This window comes from Nilaparvata lugens, chromosome 7, assembly GCF_014356525.2.
Source record: "Nilaparvata lugens isolate BPH chromosome 7, ASM1435652v1, whole genome shotgun sequence".
NCBI lineage: Eukaryota > Metazoa > Arthropoda > Insecta > Hemiptera > Delphacidae > Nilaparvata > Nilaparvata lugens.
In genome coordinates this window covers 32,725,642-32,747,208 of record NC_052510.1, presented here as the reverse complement: position 1 = coordinate 32,747,208, position 21,567 = coordinate 32,725,642, and the positions used below count along the sequence as shown (strand labels likewise).

At 32.9% G+C, this 21,567-nt stretch overlaps 1 protein-coding gene across 5 annotated transcripts in view; it reads right to left on the bottom strand.

The window, feature by feature from the left end:
- The window catches only part of LOC111048563 (protein unc-79 homolog), a 105,601-nt gene that overhangs the window by 57,091 nt on the left and 26,943 nt on the right, over positions 1 to 21,567 (bottom strand). For all 5 annotated transcript variants that reach the window (XM_039432573.1, XM_039432575.1, XM_039432577.1 and 2 more), the window contains 3 exons: positions 21,021 to 21,153; positions 8,505 to 8,647; positions 2,276 to 2,530 (listed from right to left, as the gene is read on the bottom strand). In XM_039432573.1, the coding sequence (XP_039288507.1) occupies positions 2,276 to 2,530; positions 8,505 to 8,647; positions 21,021 to 21,153 (531 nt within the window). The remainder of the gene's footprint in view (positions 1 to 2,275; positions 2,531 to 8,504; positions 8,648 to 21,020; positions 21,154 to 21,567) is intronic.

The window sequence follows — 21,567 nt, the reverse complement described above, 5'->3', positions numbered from 1 at the left end:
CGCATCAAAACAAGTAAACTTGTGGATTGCATACCGGAAAAACAGGAATGATTTAGATCTCCAAATTTTGAACATAGATTCTAAAAATATCAATCTTGTGGACCTGGAAGCCCACATTTTAATTTTCCTTCTAGATTTTTCAAAATTAATGTTCAAACTTGTAAAAATCACCAAATCATATGGTCGAAATTAAAAAAGGAACATCTGTTTCTATTATTGCTTAACCTCAATAATATTGTTTTGATAATAATATGGTGAATGTGAAACAGCTGCATCAAATTTATCTCAAAAACATCTGTTTAGAAAAAACATTCCCCCAGTTGCACGTGCATCGGTTAACGTTTAATCGCGATAAAATGCTATACTTCAATTGAGATTAACACTAACTGATGCATTTTGGTTGCACAAAAAAGAAATTTCAAGCGATAACGCCAAAGCAATAAAAAAAATTTTAACAGGCCATTCACGGGGAATCTAATCCAACCAACGCCGATTAGGTACCTACTGATAGCTGTCTTTTAAAATTAGTTTTTGGTAAAAAAAATACAGAATTCAAAGTATGAGCTAAATATATGAATGAATTTCATCTGTTAATAAAATAGAAAAGAGTATTTAGCTGATATTAGCATTCAAAATTGGATTCTAATTTTTGAGGTTAGATTTCGATCTTCTTTGTTTGCAGACTCCCTCTGAAAGGGAATGAATAGTCACTGCTTCAATAACATAACCTCACTTTTTTGCCATTTGTTTAGAATAATAATTTTAATAACATCACTGTCGGATAAATTACAGTGTTGCCGAATTGTGAAACCATTAAAATCTTGGTTAGTTAACTGGAAAACTTTTTTTCAACTCGGTTAGTTAACTGAAAACTAACCGATCTTTGTGGAACAGAAATGAATCCTTAAAACTAATGCTGATTTGTTAATATTAACAATGTCCATATTTAACAGACGTATGTGCAACTCACCCATAGTTTTGAAACTTCGTTTTCCTGATGCAATGTTTAGGCCAACACGTGGCATACATTATTGATTTTTCAGCTAGAACAGCTTTTTGAGAAAAAGTGCTAAATAAACGTCTACAGTTTCATCAATGCTGTATCGGCAATATGGAAACGCATGCAGTTAATATGTCTTTGAATAAAGGTGCTGATATTTACATAAAGAAATTATTCTCTTCCATTTTTGTTTAATTAAAATTAAAAAATTATTCGAGCCCTGATAGAATGACTGACTCACTGTAAAGTCAGTCGAAAATTTTAATATTGGAATGAGGGGTATTTTGGCAAGCTGAGCAAAAAAATAAGGTCATATGCACCTTTTCGTTATATTTTCAAATGAAAAATGAGTTTTGTGGGTTGTCAAAACTCCCTCTGAAAGGGAAACTATTCAACTTATTCTATCTTTTAGTAAAATAACAATGATCATCAATCCATCTATTATCTCCTATACTATAATAAGGAAAAAACTGGATTATGCACATATAAAGGTGTGAAGTATAGGAAAATTATGTTTGACGCATCATCACGTCTGAACTACTGGACTGATTAACTTGAAATTTTGCATATAGATTCTTGCTTAACCGAGGATGGTTATAAACCTATTTCAAATTCTTCAATATTTGATTACATCAAGTTTTCAGTTTGTCAAGTTTTCAATTATTTGTCATGCTTTCAGTTGTAAGGAAGCAGCAGAACATTTCTCTTAAAAGGGGAATTAGAAGATAGGTATGATTAGGGATCCTTTTCGAATGATAAAAACAGGTTTTGAAAGGTGGTCATATGATACATGATTCCCATACAGGATTTCCAGAGAAAACCGCACATCGATATCTCAAACCTTTCAAAATTTATTCTCATTCATTTCCATGATATATCCATCTATCTATCGTCTTCTATACTATAATAGAGAAAATAACTGGCTTAAACACGTATACACGTGTAGAGGATAGGAAAATTATGTTTGACGCATCATCACGTCTGAACTACTGGACTGATTTACTTGAAATGCTGCTTATAAATTCTTAATCAACCGAGGATTCTTATAGGCCTATTTTCAATTATTCTGGATTTCATTACGTCAAGTAAGTAAAATAGACCCTTGCGAAGCACGGTCTACTAGTTACCTACTAGTTGAATCAATAGAAGAATAAAGAATAAAAATAAATACTCTGCCGTCTTATAACTCCCACACTCTATAACGTGAACCTGACTATATTTACAAATATTATGAACTAGGAAATATGTAGAGGTAATGTGAATTGTGCTTCTTACATCGGGTGGATGTGCAAGGTTTTCGGGCGCAATGTACTCGACCAGATGCAGCGCCAGCTGATGCCAGATGATGGAGAGATCGCAGCGTGGACATGAGTGCAGTGGTGGCGCGTGCGACTGTGAGTGCGAGTGCGCGTGGGTGCCACTGGCACTACTCAGCCAAGGCAGGCACAGCATCGACTGCAGCAAGCGGCTCACATCCTGCGCCACCACCGTGTGCATGCCCGTGTACCGCTCCACCTCGTGACGCTCCATCTCATCAAACAAACACAATCCTATTACAACACCTATGCCATGCTATTACTCAACTACTACTATTTTAAATAATTATTTTATATCTAGAGTGAAGAATATAGCTTTATTTCCTCGAGGGGAAAGTTAAATGCCCGAGAAAGTTGCTTTTACTCCCTAGGGAGTTATTTCAGTTTTTTAGTCCCGAGGGAAAAGAAGTGACTACTATTATCATAGAGAAAAGATAACTCAAGTAGATATCCCATGGTATAGGTAGTTTATGTTCCAAATTACAAGCCGATTTTTTGGTTAACTTAAGCCGATTACTGTCGTCTAGTGTCTATTATTAGTGATTTGTTGAGAGTTGAGGGGTGAGAGTGTGAGAACGGCACAGTATGAGAGACTACTAGCGTCACATAGCTTCACCAAGAACAACTACTAGGGCTGTCGTCTTGAGTTAACATTGGAAATTGGAACGAAAAAACCCTATACCATGGGGTATGTTCTTATGCTATATTTTTTTTCTCTTTGCTATCATGTTCCAGGGAGTGAAGTTAGTACTTTAGACAATAGGTGGAGGAGGAATATATTGGCCCGGTTGCATAAACGCCTCTTGAATTTTAATAATGATTAAATGCCACGAGAGCCAATCAAGAAGCTTTTTTAAAAAGAAGGCTTCTTAGGCATTTAATAACGATTCAAATTTGACAGGAATTTTAATCACGATTAAATGCCACGAGAACCAATCAGAGGAAGCTTTTTTCTTTAAAAGGAGGATTTTCTGGCATTTAAATTTAACAGCCTTTTGTGCTATCGGGCCATTGTTTTTTTAGGGTGTGATCACATTGAACGTGTATATGCGGAAGTGCAAGCTTGGTTATGCACCAAGCGTGTTGATGAGAAACAAAATCTGGAAAGAGCAATAGGAACACTCACACTGAACTCAACCAGCAAGTGCAAGCGTTCAGTGTGAGCAGCTACATGCAAGTCACAACGTGTTTCAATGGCACTTTTCAAATTTTGTTTTTCGGCTCATGTATGATCTGACGTGCACTTGCACATAAATTATATACATTAAATGTGATCACACCCTCAGATCAATCGTTCAAAATTAAACATCATACCAAAAGAAACACACTCAGTTTAACATTGAAGATCCTGTTGAATCGTTCCCAGCCTTCTGTGGCTACGATACGTTTAGTCTTTACAGGATCTTTGAATAGCCAAATGAATTGATCCCCAAATTTATCAAATCGTTGGATATTGATTCTATATACTGAATGTTATTAAGATTAGTATTTTTCAAACTTATGATGTGAGTTTTGATAGTAAAAAATATGATTTTAGAATTATTTCCCATATTAAATTGGATGAATCTGAACTACTGTGAAAGAACTTCTGTTGGGTTAATACGCAACCACTATTGCACATCAACTAAGAGTTTTTTGATAAGAAAAAATGTGGTCAGCGTTTCTGTTAAAAATGAGTACATTCTGTGATTGAATGGCTTGAGCACCATGCCAACAATTTCTGAGAAAAAGAATGTTTTCCTCTTCTTGATTTGTTGCCTACTATTAAAAAATACAAATTGAATTTTTCAATTATTGATTCGTTTACTATTTGAAACTATTCATTGAAAATGTAGTATTCATCATATAACTATTTAAACCATATTAGCTTATCAAACTGAATAAAGAATTTATATTTACAAAATATACATTTAAATAATGCCCAATTTCATATTAACAATTTATTGAAAATAATAAATTACGAGCTTCGAGATGAACCAACAGGAATTAGCCCAAAACTGTTTCTATTCCCAATTTAAAATAATAAAAGCAGTCTAGAGGTCATTTTATTTATATATTTATTTATTTATTCGTGGAAAGAATCACAAATCATATAAATATGATTAGGAAGGAACAACAATGATATGATAAACCATATGTTTTCGTTGTCATTGATTCATTCATAAATATCAAATGTTGTTGATCCGTTACTAGTAGAAAGTCATGTTCAATTTTATTTGATTAAAGCTCTACAAATAAAGAGTTTACTTATTTCAATTTAATCAAATAAAATGCCGACAAAGAAAAAGACAAAAACGATTAAAAACCGTAACTACGAAGAAGATAAGATGGAATCACATATTGACAAGTTTCTCAAGCCAAAGGAATTATCTATCGACCCAGATTCGCCTACGGCAGAGAGAGAGTGGAAACATTGGAAAAAGACGTTCGAAAATTTCTTGGAAGGAACGACAACCAAAGACAAAATGAAAATATTGGTAAACTTCTTATCACCTGCTTTATACGAAATTGTGGAAAGCTATACTTCATATGAAGAAACTATATCCATGTTGGAAGATATGTTCGTTAAACCAAAGAACGAAATTTATGCACGATACTGCCTTGCTAATGCAAAACAACAAATAGGTGAGTCCATTGATCACTACTATTCTGAACTAAAAAGATTAAGCTTATCATGTAACTTCACTAGAGTGTCAGCCGAAGAAAACAAAAACGAGCATATTAGAGATGCTCTTGTTTCAGGGTTATGTTCTATTGAAATTAAAGAGAAACTTTTTCAACAAGGAGATTTGAGTCTACAAGAAACCGTTTCCCAAGCACGTGTTCTTGAATCCGCAAAAACATATGCCGACTCCTTTAAAAGTACTTGTTATACAAACTCTGTTGAAGAAAATAAAAACATAAGCTTGAGTGAATCTTTCTCAGATGTTAATGCTGTAACCCAAAATCGACAGGCAATTGTAGAGAAATCCGTTCAATGCCAACGTTGCGGATATAAAAAACACTCAAATTCTCAAGAATGTCCTGCAATAGGAAAGACTTGTCATAAATGTTCCCGAATTGGACACTTTTCCCATGTGTGTAAAAGTAAAACGCTCAAAGAAAAACTAACTACGTCAACTAATACTGCAGCTGGTATAGCCAGTAATCTTTCTAAAGCTACAATTATTGTTTCGGTGAATGGAATAAATACACCAGCTCTTATTGATACCGGAAGTGTTGCCAGTTTTATTGATGAAAAATTTGCAAAAACAAATAAATTTAAAACTGCATCAGATTCTTGTTTTATAAGATTTGCATCTGTTCAACATAACACCGCTACAAAAGCATGTGTTTATAGCAATATTGTGTACAAAGGAAATGAATACAACAATATTAAACTCTTGGTATTAAAAGAATGCTGTTGCAATGTGATACTTGGTCACGATTTTTTGATGAATCACTCTACAATAAGTTTAGCATTCAATGGTAATAAACAGCCTCTTGTAATAGATAATAATTCTACAACCACACCACCCTTGAAAGATTGCCTCTTGGTGGAGGCCATGATAAAACCATGTTCCCTTTTCAATGACTTGACTCCCGATTGCCACCCAATAACTACCCGATCCAGAAGACACCCACAAGATGACTATGAATTCATGAAGAATGAGGTCAATCGCCTCCTTACAGAAGGAATAATTGAGGAAAGCCAGTCCAGTTGGCGTGCCCAGCCTTTCATTGTAACCAATGGACAGAAGAAACGAATGGTCATAGACTATTCACAGACTATTAATAAATTCACAAATTTAGACGCATACCCTCTCCCATTGATCGAAGATCTTGTAAACACAATTGCCAAGTACAACATTTTTAGTACTGTAGATTTCAAGTCAGCTTACCATCAAATACCGATTCTTGAGAATGAACGACATTACACTGCCTTTGAAGTAGGCCGAAAACTTTATCAGTTCAAACGATTACCATTCGGAGTAACCAATGGAGTAGCTGCCTTCCAACGTACAATAAACGGACTTATAGAAAGAGAGAATTTGAACGACTGCTTTGCCTATTTGGATGATGTTGTCATTTGCGGTTCAGATCAAGAAGAACATGACAGAAATCTTAAGAAATTTCAACAAGTAATTGAATTGTATGGCTTGACTATAAATGAAGAAAAATGTAAATTTTCAAAAAAATCATTGAAGTTCCTTGGGTATGAGATAAAACATGGAGAAATTAAACCTGACCCAGAACGCCTTGCACCACTCATGAACTTTCCACCCCCAAGAAATGCTAAAGAAATGAAACGACTCATGGGATTACTGGCTCATTACTCCCGATGGATTAAAAACTTTTCTCAAAAGATTCACCCCCTTGTCCACATACAGAAATTCCCTCTATCTCAAGATCAGATGGAAACTTTGGAATTGTTGAAAAATGAAATTGCTTCCGCGGTACTGCTCTTTGTTGATGAAAATGTACCATTCATAATTGAGACAGATGCATCAGATTTTGCAATTGGTGCAACATTAACACAAAATTCTCGACCAGTAGCCTTTTTCTCACGAACTTTGTCCCAAAGTGAAACCATGCATTCAGCTGTTGAGAAAGAAGCCTATGCCATTGTGGAGTCTATAAGAAAATGGAGACACTATTTACTACGAAAACAATTCACTTTGATCACTGACCAAAAATCAGTCACATTCATGTTTGTCACTCAACACAATAGAAAAATAAAAAATGAAAAGATACAAAGGTGGCGCCTAGAATTATCTGAATACAAATTCAACATAGTCTACAGACCTGGAAAAGAAAATGCACCAGCTGATGCACTCTCTCGTATATGTATTACAGCTGGTTGTTCAACATTGAACTCAGCTTTGGCAAAATACCATGATGAACTTTGTCACCCTGGTGTAACTCGTTTCTACCACTGGCTCAGAATGAAAAATCTCCCCTATACTGTAGATGATGTAAGGAAAATTTGCTCTAATTGTGCAATTTGCTCTGAAATAAAACCACAGTATATGAAGACAAAAGGAAATCTCATAAAGGCAACAAAACCTTTTGAACGAATTAATATGGACTTCAAAGGACCCGTACAATCAAAAACAAGAAATAAATACCTACTGGTGATGGTTGATGAGTACTCAAGATTCCCTTTTGTATTTCCTTGTCCAGACATGACTGCGAGAACAGTCATAAATTGCCTGGTCTCATTAATATCAATGTTTGGCCTTCCAAGCTATATTCACACAGACAGAGGAACATCCTTCATGTCAACTGAGTTGAAGAGCTTTCTTGGCTCAAAAGGGATAGCAACTAGTAGATCAAGGCCTTACAATCCGAGAGGGAATGGTCAAGTAGAGCGATATAATGGAATTATATGGAAAGCAATAACACTAGCTCTAAGATCACGAGGACTTGATTCAAATCGATGGGAGGAAGTGTTGCCTGATGCACTTCACTCTATTCGATCTCTTTTGTGTACTACAACAAATTGCACCCCTCATGAACGAATGTTCCTACACATGAGATCCTCAACAAATGGACAGTCACTACCATCTTGGCTAATGAGCCCAGGACCAGTTTGGCTGAAGAAAATGAACCGAAATTCAAAGCAAGATTCATCAGTAGAAGAAGTTGAATTGATTGAGGCAAACCCAGAGTATGCTCACATTCGTCGCCCTGATGGACAAGAGTCCACTGTGTCGCTCCGTCATCTTGCCCCTAAGATAACACGAAAATCTAGCCGGGTAGAATGATATGATAAACCATATGTTTTCGATGTCATTGATTCATTCATAAATATCAAATGTTGTTGATCCGTTACTAGTAGAAAGTCATGTTCAATTTTATTTGATTAAAGCTCTACAAATGAAGAGTTTACTTATTTCAAACAGGCTTGGCCCAAATCTATTCCATTCCCAAATTTTGATAAATTAATAAAATGTCCAAAAAATAGGTTATATTTCTACTGTAAAACGTTCAAGTTCAATTTTCGTCCAAATATATATATAAGCTAAACATTTTGAATTTAGAGAAATTAAAACACCAAACTATATTTAAATATAACACTTAATTATCACTTCATATTGAATTAATCAAGTTATTTTTATAAAATTTTGAACCCAAAAATAAAGGTGTTAGGGAAACCGGGCATTAGTGTTTTAAAATATTAGGATGTAATAAAATATGTTGCATACCTGCTTGAGTACAATGTCTAGCATGAGAACACAGCAAGATAGCTTCAGCTCAATGTCGTCATATCTCATTCCAGATCTGGTCGTTTTCGCCTCATCATCAGAAAGGCCACCATTTCCACCACCCTCATCTTCAACAACAGGAGCTAGAAAATAATAAGTTAAACTTAAACTTCAAATGTATTCGGAGAAATTGTAATTTTAAAAATAGTACTAAAACAAAGAATGTTTTGCGCACAAAAATACTTTATTGCTTCATCTTCATGTCACATACAATAATTGTCTTTGATAGGCATATATGTTATCATAAAATATAAATTTTCCATCAACTCTGTTGTTTCTATAAAATTTGATGGGAAACGTTTCAACAGTAATCGAAAAATTTCTAGTAAGTTAGGTAGGTTACTATCTTTTGTTTCTTCTACTTCCCCCAAGTATTGTACCATAGAAACATACAAACAAGATGAAGATAATAGAAAATTGATCGATTTTTACAAGTAAAGTAATATTCTATCAGGATGTAAATGAAGAAGCTCTATAATATGAATTTGGGGCTGTTGATTTTCCAATCGAAGTCCATGATAGAAACTGGTAATGTAAAGATTCAGAAAAGCAAATCTCCTAAAGCCTTGCACAGGACTGACGCAGGACGATTGTACAGTAATTACTATATTATTAACGACGCATTTCTACATCTCAGCATCAGAGTCAGTGCAAACAAATTCAAACATAATTCCCATTAGTTTATTTCATAAAATAACATCATAGTACCCTTTTTTTATTTTTAAAAAATATAAATAACAAATTTAAAACACAAATTTATTTATATTGAAAACTTTCAAAAAAGGGTACTATGATGTTATTTTATAAATAAAAAATAAGTAGCCCTGAATACATTTTAAGGAAAAAATCCCATTAGTTCTATAGTGAGGTCCATGTTATAATGGTAGTATTTGATTAGCATAAGTGCTGCTATCTTTGTCTATCCTCCGATAAAGCAGATAGCACTATCCTCTTCTAGTTCCACAACGCTGCCAGACCGTTTTTAAACAATGTAGAAATATTATTAATGAAAAAATATATTTAACATCAATTATGAAAATGTATATTATTGAACCATTGAAAAATATAAAAATTGAAAAATATATTTTATTGACGTATAAAATACAATTGATTATTTCAAACAATGAATATTACATTAGCTATAACAGTATCAGCTATCTTCTACAGAAGGCAGTGGCAAGGCAGAGAATTAGCCACGCTGTTCTCCTAGCTTTCTCCACTGCCATTATAACGTGGACCTCACTATAATGGGTCTATTTCCAAATAGCCTGGCCGAGCAAATATGAATAGTGCCATTAGAAATTAAGGGAATAATATTCTCACTGAACTGGACACTTACAGCGAACAGAGTAGGCCTACTCTGTTATGCAGTGTAATATTACATTTTTTCTCACATTTGAATCGAATCTTCAATTCGAGATCTATGGAACTTTATAGTAAATATCAGAGTCATCAATAGACGGACAAACTTTTTGACGGAGAATTTATTATCGTAAATGTTTGTTGCATTGTTCCATGGTGTCACCGAGGCAGGGTTAACAAAATTACTAGATAAATGGTTTATTTAAATCGAGATATATATAAAAATTTAAAATAATAGTTTCAAAATAAAGTTTTATTGAGAACAGATGTAGAATGTGAATTCTAAACTTGTAAGTTATAATTTTTTGGTGACGTGTCTGTAAAAATCGATACTGAACAAGGCGTTGGCTTTGTGACTTGCAACTTAGGTTTTTCCTGTTCTGCCCTCTCTAGAAAAATGGCTGGCTACGAGTGTTGTTGTGGAATTTTGCTCTGAATCATTTTCGTTTATTAATGTTTTAAATTGAGTTTTATACAAATTTTTGTGTTCTATTTTGTTAAGATTTAGCTGTTTGTATCTTCAAACCAATAGCCACTGTTTTTCAACTGTAAACTAGATAAGTATTTTAGTTCGTAGTTACTCTAAAAATAATTAGGCTTAAGATATAGTTCTTTGTGTATTTGTATAAATTCATCTGAAGATTATAAGTTAATTTGCTCTGAAAGCTGGATTTCTCATTCATAGGCAATAGATCCATTCACAATTTATCAAGAATCTATTTCATTGGAGCCGACAACTATCCTTAGGTTGATAGGTGTTAAATGCTATTCCAACCGTTTAAGGAAAAATTGGTAGCACGGCAAATGTTACCCCTGTGGTGGGACAGAATTACAAAATAAATATGTCCCAAATGGTACACCATGAAATCCCTGGTTATAGAAATTATTAGTGGATAGATATCTTGATAGGTTATGAATGGTTTGTTGCTGAGTGGGAAGTCGGTTCAAGAGAGATCAAGTTTTAATGAATCAGTGCATATTACAAAATGGCAAACATTAAAAATGATCTGAATCTTATAGCATTCTTAACACAAAAGTTTGATGAGCAAAATGCTAGGTTTGATGAGTTAAATGCCAGATTTGATGAGCAAAATGCTAAATTTGATAAGCAAAATGCTAAGTTAGACCAAATGTTTAAAAATCAAAATGCTAGGTTTGATGAGATGAAGCAAGAATGTACTAGCATTAGACTAGAGCAGGCTAGTATAAACCTTCTATTGAAAAATGCACATGAAACATTGAAAGATAATCATGAAGATGAAAACAAATTGAAGCAGGATGATAGTAGTGTTAAGTTACAAGATCAACTCATTCAAGTTTCTGACAATGTAGGCCTAGTTACTGTTCTTGAAAAAGTCAACCCTAATGAGATAGTAGAAGTGAGTAAAGAAGTAGGTAGGGAGTTGTCTTCACTGAAAGTCAACTATCATGAAAGTAATATTGCTACATTGAAGGTTAGGAAAACTATGAACAAAGTGAATGTTTACATGAGAAAGGTTTCTGTGGAGGTTAGGAATAATGTCAACAAAATGAATGTTGCTTTGAGTCAAGTTGATGAGTTCAACTTTCAACTGAGAATTGAAAAGGTGTATGCTATGCATTCTCAAGTGAACATGACCAACTTTTGCAAGCAAAATGGCTTTGTTAAAACAAATGAACCCATGAATAAAATCATGTTCTTGAAGAAAACAAAGCACAAAGTCTCCATTGATGTGTTAGTATTCAAAGGTTGTTTCAAGTTGCTTACTTACAAGATGATGACAATGAATCACATGATGAAAGGGTATTCCCCAACACACAATGATTAGGAATCCTGTGTTATGCCGGGATTCAGAATAGCATAATCGCTACACAGTGTATGGTAAGAGTCCATAATTGTGTCTTTTTTCTTTCCTGTAGCCTATTTTTCTTGGCCCTTAATCTTTTCAATTTTCGATTCTTTCCTGTCTTTGTGTAATATTCAGTAAATTTCTTCTATGAAGCATATCTTAACCAATCTTGTCCATAGTCATTTAAATTTGTATTTTTTTCTGAAATAATATTAGAAGTTAAAATAGTAGCTTATTTTCCTAATCTTTAAATTGTTGATAAAACTTAACTTTTCCAAAATCTATCCATTGTAGTGTAAAGAATTGTGTGCTTGTGATATATTTTTTTATCATGTATCACTTATGTGAAGTGTATCAATTTTGTGTGTGTTGTTTTAGGGAATTTATTTACCCAGTTTTCTATTTCTCTTTTTTGTATTTTTTAGGGAACTTATTTACCCATTATTCATCTTGATCATCTTTGTATTATAATCTTGAAATGTTTGTACTTATTATACAGTCTTTAAATTTTAAATTATTTTAAAAAATAAATGGTTCAATTTAAAACGTTTTGTTATATTATTAATTGAAATAAGTTTTTTGTGATTGATATCTTTTTCAAAATTTTAAAACTGTTTGTTCTATAAATTTTGATATGATTGATTATCGTTTGAAATGGATGCTGGAGTGTATGTAGAATTTTTAGTGGGGTTTGTTGATTAGAATTTTGCTGGTATGTGATTGTTTTTTGAGATGGAAACCCATTATTGCCTAACAGAGGTTATGACTTAGAGAGGCAGTAATGAGATAATATTTTTGTGTTGATTACTTATGTTGATTGCCATAGATGCAAAATGATGATTAATTATGAATATTGATTGCCTTTGAAGCAAAATATTATTGATGTTTTGAATGGTTTCTTGTTTAATGATTGATAGTAAAGTTTTGTCATGAAATGTAGTTTGTGTTTAGAACATTGAAGAGTCGAAATAAACTATAGTATCCAACAAACGATGATTAACAATATTAAATAATTTGCTTTTTATACAATTTTTGAACAAAATTAAAACTAAATAATTTTGAAACCCTGAATGATAAATAATAAATGTGAAATGAACTTGCTATAAATGAAATGTTATATTAAATGATAATGAAATGCAGATATATTATGAAATGATTGTGAATAGAAGACCAATTGTCTGAAATTATTGAAATATGTATTGAAATTAATTTTTGTTGTGATGATCTGATGTTTTTTACAATTTTGATAATGATACAGGGTGTTATGAAATTCTATTTCTATTTTGAAGAATGGATTAAATTTTGATAATTGAACAGTGAATAGATGAAAATGAATTTTTTAAATTTATCATTGATATGTCCATATTTCACAATTTATGTATTGCTGACTGTATAATAAGATGTTAACAAATTTCAATTTCATAAATATTTAAAAATAATTTTCATGTGTATTAGATTGTATTGATAGCCTAATCAAGTTTTTCTTTTAGTTTATAAGCATTTTAAGATAACAGGTACAGCACAGACATTAACATTGAAATAGTTATCATGTGAATCTCGAAATCAGCAACAAGTGAACGCCATGAAGAGTGTTAAGAACATTTGGGTGATTTTCGAACTAGTGTGACTCATCTACGCTGCGGCCTACGCCAAAATGCCAAAATCAACGCCTACGCCAATGTCAACACCAATAACTGCGCCAATGCCAATAGCTACGCCAATGCCTGCGCCAATGCCAATAGCTACGCCAATGCCTGCGCCAATGCCAATGCCTGCGCCAATGCTGATGCCACCGCCAATATCTACGCCGATGCCTGCGCCAATGCCAATGCCTGTGCCAAAGCCAATAACTATGCCAATGTCAACACCAATATCAACACCAATAACTACGCCAAAATCAAATCAATGCTGATGCCTACACTAATAACTACGCCAATATCAACACTAATAACTACGCCAAAATGCCAAAATCTACGCCGATGCCTGTGCTGATGTCAATGCCTGCGCCAATGCCAAAATCTGCGCCAATGCTGATGCCAATGCCAATAGCTACGCCAATGCTGATGCCAACAACAAAAATCAACGCCGATGCCTGCGCCAATGCCAATATCTGCGCCAATGCTGATACCAATGCCTATGCCTGCGCCAATGCTGATGCCAAAATCAATGCCGACACCAAAGCATACGCCAATAACGATGTCAACGCTTATTGCTGACTTTGTATCTCAAACTTCAACACTACTACATTACCTGGAGGTAATTGCCATCCATGTTCACATTCACAACTTTGAATTCAGAATAACAGTCACAGTATCATGAAAGAATTGATTCAAAAATCCTCTCCTAAATTATTCCTGTATGCAGAACTCTAAACCTTGAAAGCTGAAAATATCAAAAAACCAAACCTTACCTAAATTAATCCTCACCTAAATTAATCCTGTATGCAGCGTCTATCTCTTTTCCAAAAAACAAATTACATTGTCATTTCAAGCCTGAAATGTACATTGTATAATTACAAATATGATACAAAATTTACGTGACTCTGTATTGAATTTGGAATGCAGCCGTCTACTACAAGCATGAGGCAATGCTAACTGAGATGTCACCTGTATCGAGTTTGATATGCATCAGTCGACTACAAGTATCAGCCCAACACTACGTGCATCCAGATCAGCCCAACACTTAACGTCATCACATTGGAGTCACACTTAACTGAAAATCATACTGAGTGCCTTAACGGACTGTTTTCCAAAATGTGCATCAATAAAATCAACTGCGTCAATAGTGAAAGAAATGAACATTTTTTGATTTATTGAAATTTTATGTGAAAATTAAATGTAACAATTCATCAATTCATTTAAAAAAAAAAAAAAATAATAATAATAATAATAAATTTTTCATTCAACATACTAAATTTTTTTTATGCAATAAAAATTAAATTTTTCTATCTATTAAATTTATGTGCAATTTCAAAAAACTATTCTTTACATATTAAACTTTCTGTTGAGATATTTTTCTTTAAATTATAAAGCTAAATCAAAAGTAATATTGATATTCTATATTTTGAGATATTGTTTGGAAACATATAACAAACGCTATTGATGAATTTTTATAATAATTTTCAATATTATTGGATGACATGTAATGTTTTTCTAGAAAAAATTGTTACTGTTCTCAATTTAAATTTCAACAATTTTCATTAGGGTCAATGTAAATTTTTTCTTTAAATTTTCAAACAGTAAAATTTTTTTATGTCAAGAGGGGGGTATTTGTAATATTACATTTTTTCTCACATTTGAATCGAATCTTCAATTCGAGATCTATGGAACTTTATAGTAAATATCAGAGTCATCAATAGACGGACAAACTTTTTGACGGAGAATTTATTATCGTAAATGTTTGTTGCATTGTTCCATGGTGTCACCGAGGCAGGGTTAACAAAATTACTAGATAAATGGTTTATTTAAATCGAGATATATATAAAAATTTAAAATAATAGTTTCAAAATAAAGTTTTATTGAGAACAGATGTAGAATGTGAATTCTAAACTTGTAAGTTATAATTTTTTGGTGACGTGTCTGTAAAAATCGATACTGAACAAGGCGTTGGCTTTGTGACTTGCAACTTAGGTTTTTCCTGTTCTGCCCTCTCTAGAAAAATGGCTGGCTACGAGTGTTGTTGTGGAATTTTGCTCTGAATCATTTTCGTTTATTAATGTTTTAAATTGAGTTTTATACAAATTTTTGTGTTCTATTTTGTTAAGATTTAGCTGTTTGTATCTTCAAACCAATAGCCACTGTTTTTCAACTGTAAACTAGATAAGTATTTTAGTTCGTAGTTACTCTAAAAATAATTAGGCTTAAGATATAGTTCTTTGTGTATTTGTATAAATTCATCTGAAGATTATAAGTTAATTTGCTCTGAAAGCTGGATTTCTCATTCATAGGCAATAGATCCATTCACAATTTATCAAGAATCTATTTCATTGGAGCCGACAACTATCCTTAGGTTGATAGGTGTTAAATGCTATTCCAACCGTTTAAGGAAAAATTGGTAGCACGGCAGCAGTAATAACTCAAAACTCAAATATAAATAATATTATTGTTTTATCATCATGTGTTGAAAGTGTAATTGTGAAATAAATAGTCAATATAATATTGTGGATTCTGCTGCAAAAAATTTAAAGGTTATTTCCATTTCATCTTTCATCCAAATTGGAGCGATTCAATTTGCTAAATTTGCATTAAAGATGAAAAAAGTGAATTTTTCAAAAAGTTTGTTTCTAGCTGAGCAACTGTTGTAGTGGCTCCTAATTCTGCCGGTATATGGCACCCCTACTCACTCCAGTACTTACTGCGTTTCAACGTCGATTTTGGAAACTTATTCAGTAATCTAGAATGTTGAAATAATACACTATTATCTCATCTAAAAATGAACCTTCTAAATATGCATTGATTCATTACAAAAGTTTGGCATTTAAGATATTGGACATACAGTAACAGTAATAAAATCTCGAAACTCAAATATAAAAGTTATTTCAGTACCTTAGGCGTGTAGTGAGATCCACGTTATAATGGCAGTGGAGAAAGATAGAAGATAGCGTTGCCAATTCTCTGCCTTGCCACTTCTCTCTACAGATGATAAATGATATATAAATTGTAAAATATTTAATTTGGATTGATAAATAAAAATCCCTAGTTGAAATATTCATAGGTCTAAGTGAAGTAATTGGCTAATATCGCCAAAGAGATAACGTAAAGATTAGATAATATCAGACATCCTGGCTGAACTGTACAACAGCCGAAGAGGAATGGAAATAATTTTTGCTACTATATAATATTGAAAATTGAGGTTAGGCATAAACATTTACTGATCGGCGACCTAACGATCGACCGAGCCATACAACGTAGAATCTGACCAAGCACCTTGGCAGAAATTCATTGTGGCAAAACAGTATGCAATTTGAGGAACTAAAAGTCTCACGTGGCTAATTATTGTAATGTATGAAACAACTAATAATCTATAAAAAATTACTTAGCATGTAAAGAGCATATTTGAAAACCCAACAAAAATAATTAAATGTATTAAGGAAGTAGGAGGTTACTGGGCGCATGAATAATTTGCATGCACCAATCAAATAGTGGCAATTGATAGGCGGCAATAGTGAGCCGATTCAAAAATATTTGTATATATTTCTACAAATAATAAGAATTTATAAAAAAAAATGTTGTATAGTCTATGTTTTGGATATGGCCCGAAGGCAAAGAAATTATTAAATATATAACATAAGTAATAATTTAATAATTTAGTACGGTCTATTTGAGCCTTGAATGGCAGAGGAATAGAATATTCAAATTTTATGCAAATTTAGAAATCGGAAATGAAAATTGTAAAATTGAGAAACCACACTCGCCTGCCAACTACCACCATGAGAGGTCACCAAAAATTATAGAGCGTAATACCTTGCTATATCTTGTAATAATTTAAAGTTAAATTGAATTACTAAATTTCTCATAAGACTTTGTGATGCTCATATAAAGCAAGTCATTTTTAAATATTTTTTTAACCCCTTGGAAGAGACGACTCCGGCTACAATAATCCAGGACCACCAGGAGTTGGATCGACATCAGCAGCTCATAAGAAAATTCCGGCACGTGAGTGAAAAATATTGAAATAGTGATAGGGCGCCCTCAGTGCTTCGAAATTACATAAGAATCAAAGCTAGCTTGTCGAAAGGGTTTCTTATAAATTAAGAATTTGGTAAAAATACTTGCGCAAGTAAATGTAGTATAAAAGGTATTTTATTAGAAAGTAACAAATCAATCCACAAATCAAAAGATCTATCAATCAAAGGAGTCTAAGATCTAGGCTATTAATACAATATTCATATGATCATTAATTTCTGCAATATAATTTGCGACAATTTAATGTAGCTCTGATTCACTAGATGAATTGCTCTATTTATTCCTTCAGGTGCCGAATCTCACACCCTGAGATAAAATATATATTTACTAGCCGTCAGGCTCGCTTCGCTCGCCATATCCGTCTACCCAGGGGGCTCCGCCCCCTGGACCCCTGACTGGATCGTCCAAGAATGAGATCAGCAGGCTCGCTTCGCTCGCCTGCATTTTTCATTTGAGCATTTTTATCATATGTTAGAACAATCTAGTCGGGGGTCCAGACTAAACGTCTGGCTAAACGGATATGGCGAGCGAAGCGAGCCTAACGGCTAGTAATATAATATTCGCAGGATTGAAGTAGCAGTGCCCAATCAATTTTTCAGCGATGAATGCATTTAAATCTTCAACTTGGTGCCAACCTAACAAAGTCAACTCAACTTAATGCCAACCTGACAAAATTATTAATTTAGTTGCCAGTTAACAACTATTTCGAAGAGGTAATCTATCTAGATTATAGTTCTATAGTAACATATGATATGAATTTCAATTATAATTAAGAGATTGGGAGAAGAAGAATATACATGCTAAAAGACAAACTTTAAACCCTTAAAAACAACCCTTAGAGTTAAAATATTGCCAAAAGATTTCTTAGTGCGCCTCTAAAGGGCCAACTGAACATACCTACCAAATTTGAACGTTTTTGGTCCGGTAGATTTTCAGTTATGCGAGTGAGTGAGTGAGTGAGTGAGTGAGTGAGTGAGTGCCATTTCGCTTTTATATATATATATAGAAGATTACAAAGAAATCTATTAGAAACTATAGAATTTAATATATATATTGGGATTACTAGTCTGTCAATTTATCATGCTGACCTAAGAATTTAGTATAAATAGAATTGTACAAGTCGACAAGTATTAGCAAGCTGATATCGCAGCTACATGCAAATAAATGCATATGATCATAAAAATGAAAGCACATGGTAACGTTTCGTGCTATAAAATTTAAAGAATAGTATTAGCCTGTGATATTTTATTGATTTCGATTATTATTTTTATCTTATATTATAAATATTTCTGTCGCTCTATATATTTTTGCTCTGATTTATTTTTTGAGGTATTTGTTAATATATGTATCAAATTGTTTATGGTGTACGATTTATTTTTATTTCTCAATACTATATTATAAATATTTCTGTCGCTCTATATATTTTTGCTCTGATTTATTTTTTGAGGTATTTGTTAATATATGCATCAAATTGTTTATGGTGTACGATTTATTTTTATTCCTCAATACTACAGGATAAGTATTATATATTTTTTTTAATGAATTATCAGAATTATTGTGGAAGCTCATATCTGGGCCTATAAAGATTTTTATGAGACTATATCCTATAAAAAACCACGACCTGATTTTTATAATATTATTAAAATATTTCATGCTCTACCAATTGATGCCAAGCAGGAGGCTAATCGTTATTTAACTATAAAAAATAACGTGATAAAATATAGTGGACCTCACTATAGTGAACCAACGATCAATATATACCAACTGGATAGCGAACTGCATGCTGAAAGAACCGGTCCGGCTGGGCTGAGCGCTCTCCCCACCACAAAGGGGCAAGAAAGGCACAGCGCTGGAAGGCACCCTTACTTTTCTATCAAACACTTTTTGACAAAAATTCGCTTTATATTCTCAATAATCTTACTTATCAATAAAAATTAAACTTTTTACACACAAAGAATGTAAAAACAAAATATTAAATAGTATACTGATTTAATATATTTATTTATAAAGCAACATTCAACACGTTAATCAGTCAAATGAATTGATATTTTCCTAGATATTTATAGAAATGGTAATGGAAATACAAAGCTCAAGTCAATGTTGAAAATAGATTGGATGTTTCATTCTTTCCTGGAACTGTTCTAGTAATAGAAGGAAAGAATTGTATATCAACGGTAACGGAATTAACGTTCTAATTTGAGAATTTACAATTATAACACCGGTACGGTAAGATTGCATTGACAAGTGAACACCTTTGTGGTTTGGAAATACCCAAAATAAATTATTTAGATAATATACTCGGTGTAGAAAAATGATTATTTGAAAGCAGTTTGGAGGATTGGAAGATTAACTTGTGTTACTATGTAACTTCTGTCAGGAAATAAATATTTGTAGTTTGGCTCAATACAAATTGGAAATTAATGTTTTCCAAGTGCATATTATCAAAATATTGTTATGAAAGAACCTATTAAATGCTATAGAAGTGTTATAGATGTATGTTTAAGGTATCCTATATTAAGAATAAAAACAATTTTCCAGTAATTAATGGAACTCAATACAATTTTAAACTGAATATAAGCTATAAATGCAAAGTTTATCGAACATTGACTATGATTAAGTGTAGTTGGAAGGCAGTTAATTTATATGTGCAGCAAGTAACTAGTTACAGAATATACCCGGTGTAGAAAAAAAATGATAGCAGAATAATAAGAATGTTTTCTTAATAATAATAATTATATGAAACGTAGTAATATGGAATGAATAGTAAGAATAATATGGTATTTTAATCTACATAAAAGAATAAATATATTCGACTTACTGATAAAATGAATTATCACTTCCTTTTTTGAATCTGGTAGTGCAATAATTGTACACAGAACATGAAACAACCATTGTGTAAGGTTCTCGACTTATGGAGCATTAATGAAAGTTATTAATGGTGCATAGGCCTCCGGATGGCAGTAGGCTATTCGTGTTGCCAATTTGTGGAGGGGATGGCTGTAAAGGTGCCGGACCGTTTCTCGGCTGGCGAAGCCTACTCTGTTCGCTATTCAATTAGTATATATATCGTTGAAGTGAACTATCCAATGACGATAAACTTTCAAGCAAGCATGCTCTGCTGGTGGAAAAATGAATAAATTTTCTTATTCTTCAAATTTAAAATGATATTTCCAAAATGAATGTGATCGAAATAAAATATACAAGCAAACGTTCATGAGATAGGCCTACTTTATACTCCAATCTCTAAAAAGCTTATCATAGTCTATCTAACCATCTATTCTACAGAGTTGATGAAAATTACGGTATGGAAACAACTTAACATTTTTTTACAAGGATAATTTTGACAGTAGGTTTCATTGGTTTTCTATTCGTACTATTCTCCCTTAGCATGCTCGGAGAATTATTGATCGACCGTGCTGGTTGAATAGGTTTTACTACCACACCACACTTGATTTTATGAATTTACAGCAGAAAGCCAACCTAAATCGTATTGATTCTTAACCGCTTAATGTATTCAATGAAAATAAGTAATCCAGAAGCCAAAAATTTGATTGATGTGAGATATTGGTGCTTCTACTCACAGATGCTAGTTTTCCGTCCGTCTCTCTTCTCTTCTTCATTGGAAGAACCAGTCTGCTTCAAACTATTTATACCTTCTTCGAAAAATGAGAAGAGAAGATGAAGAGGAATTACAATTTCCAAAGCAGTCAATACCTAGAATTTAATAAAAATAACTGTTGAAATTTGAAGTTATATAATTAACTTAAATAATTAAGTAAATATTTTTTTGAAAATCTTAAAGTACGGTAATCAAGAAGGATTCGTTAGATGTAAGACACACTTATTTTAAATATTCAAAATAAATGTAATTACATTCTATTATTGATATTGTATTAGTAGAGGATACAGAAGAAAAACTCCAGAATGCAATAATGGAATGGAAAGAGGAGCTGGAGAGAAAAGGTATGCAACTAAATGTGGAAAAGAGCAAGGTCATGCATGTTGGAAGAACAGATGAACAGATATTGGAAATCCAGTGTAATGATAGGAGAATGGACCAGGTCAGTGAGTATGAGTACCTTGGAGTCATTATAGATAGAAATGGACGAATAGACCAGGAGGTGCTCA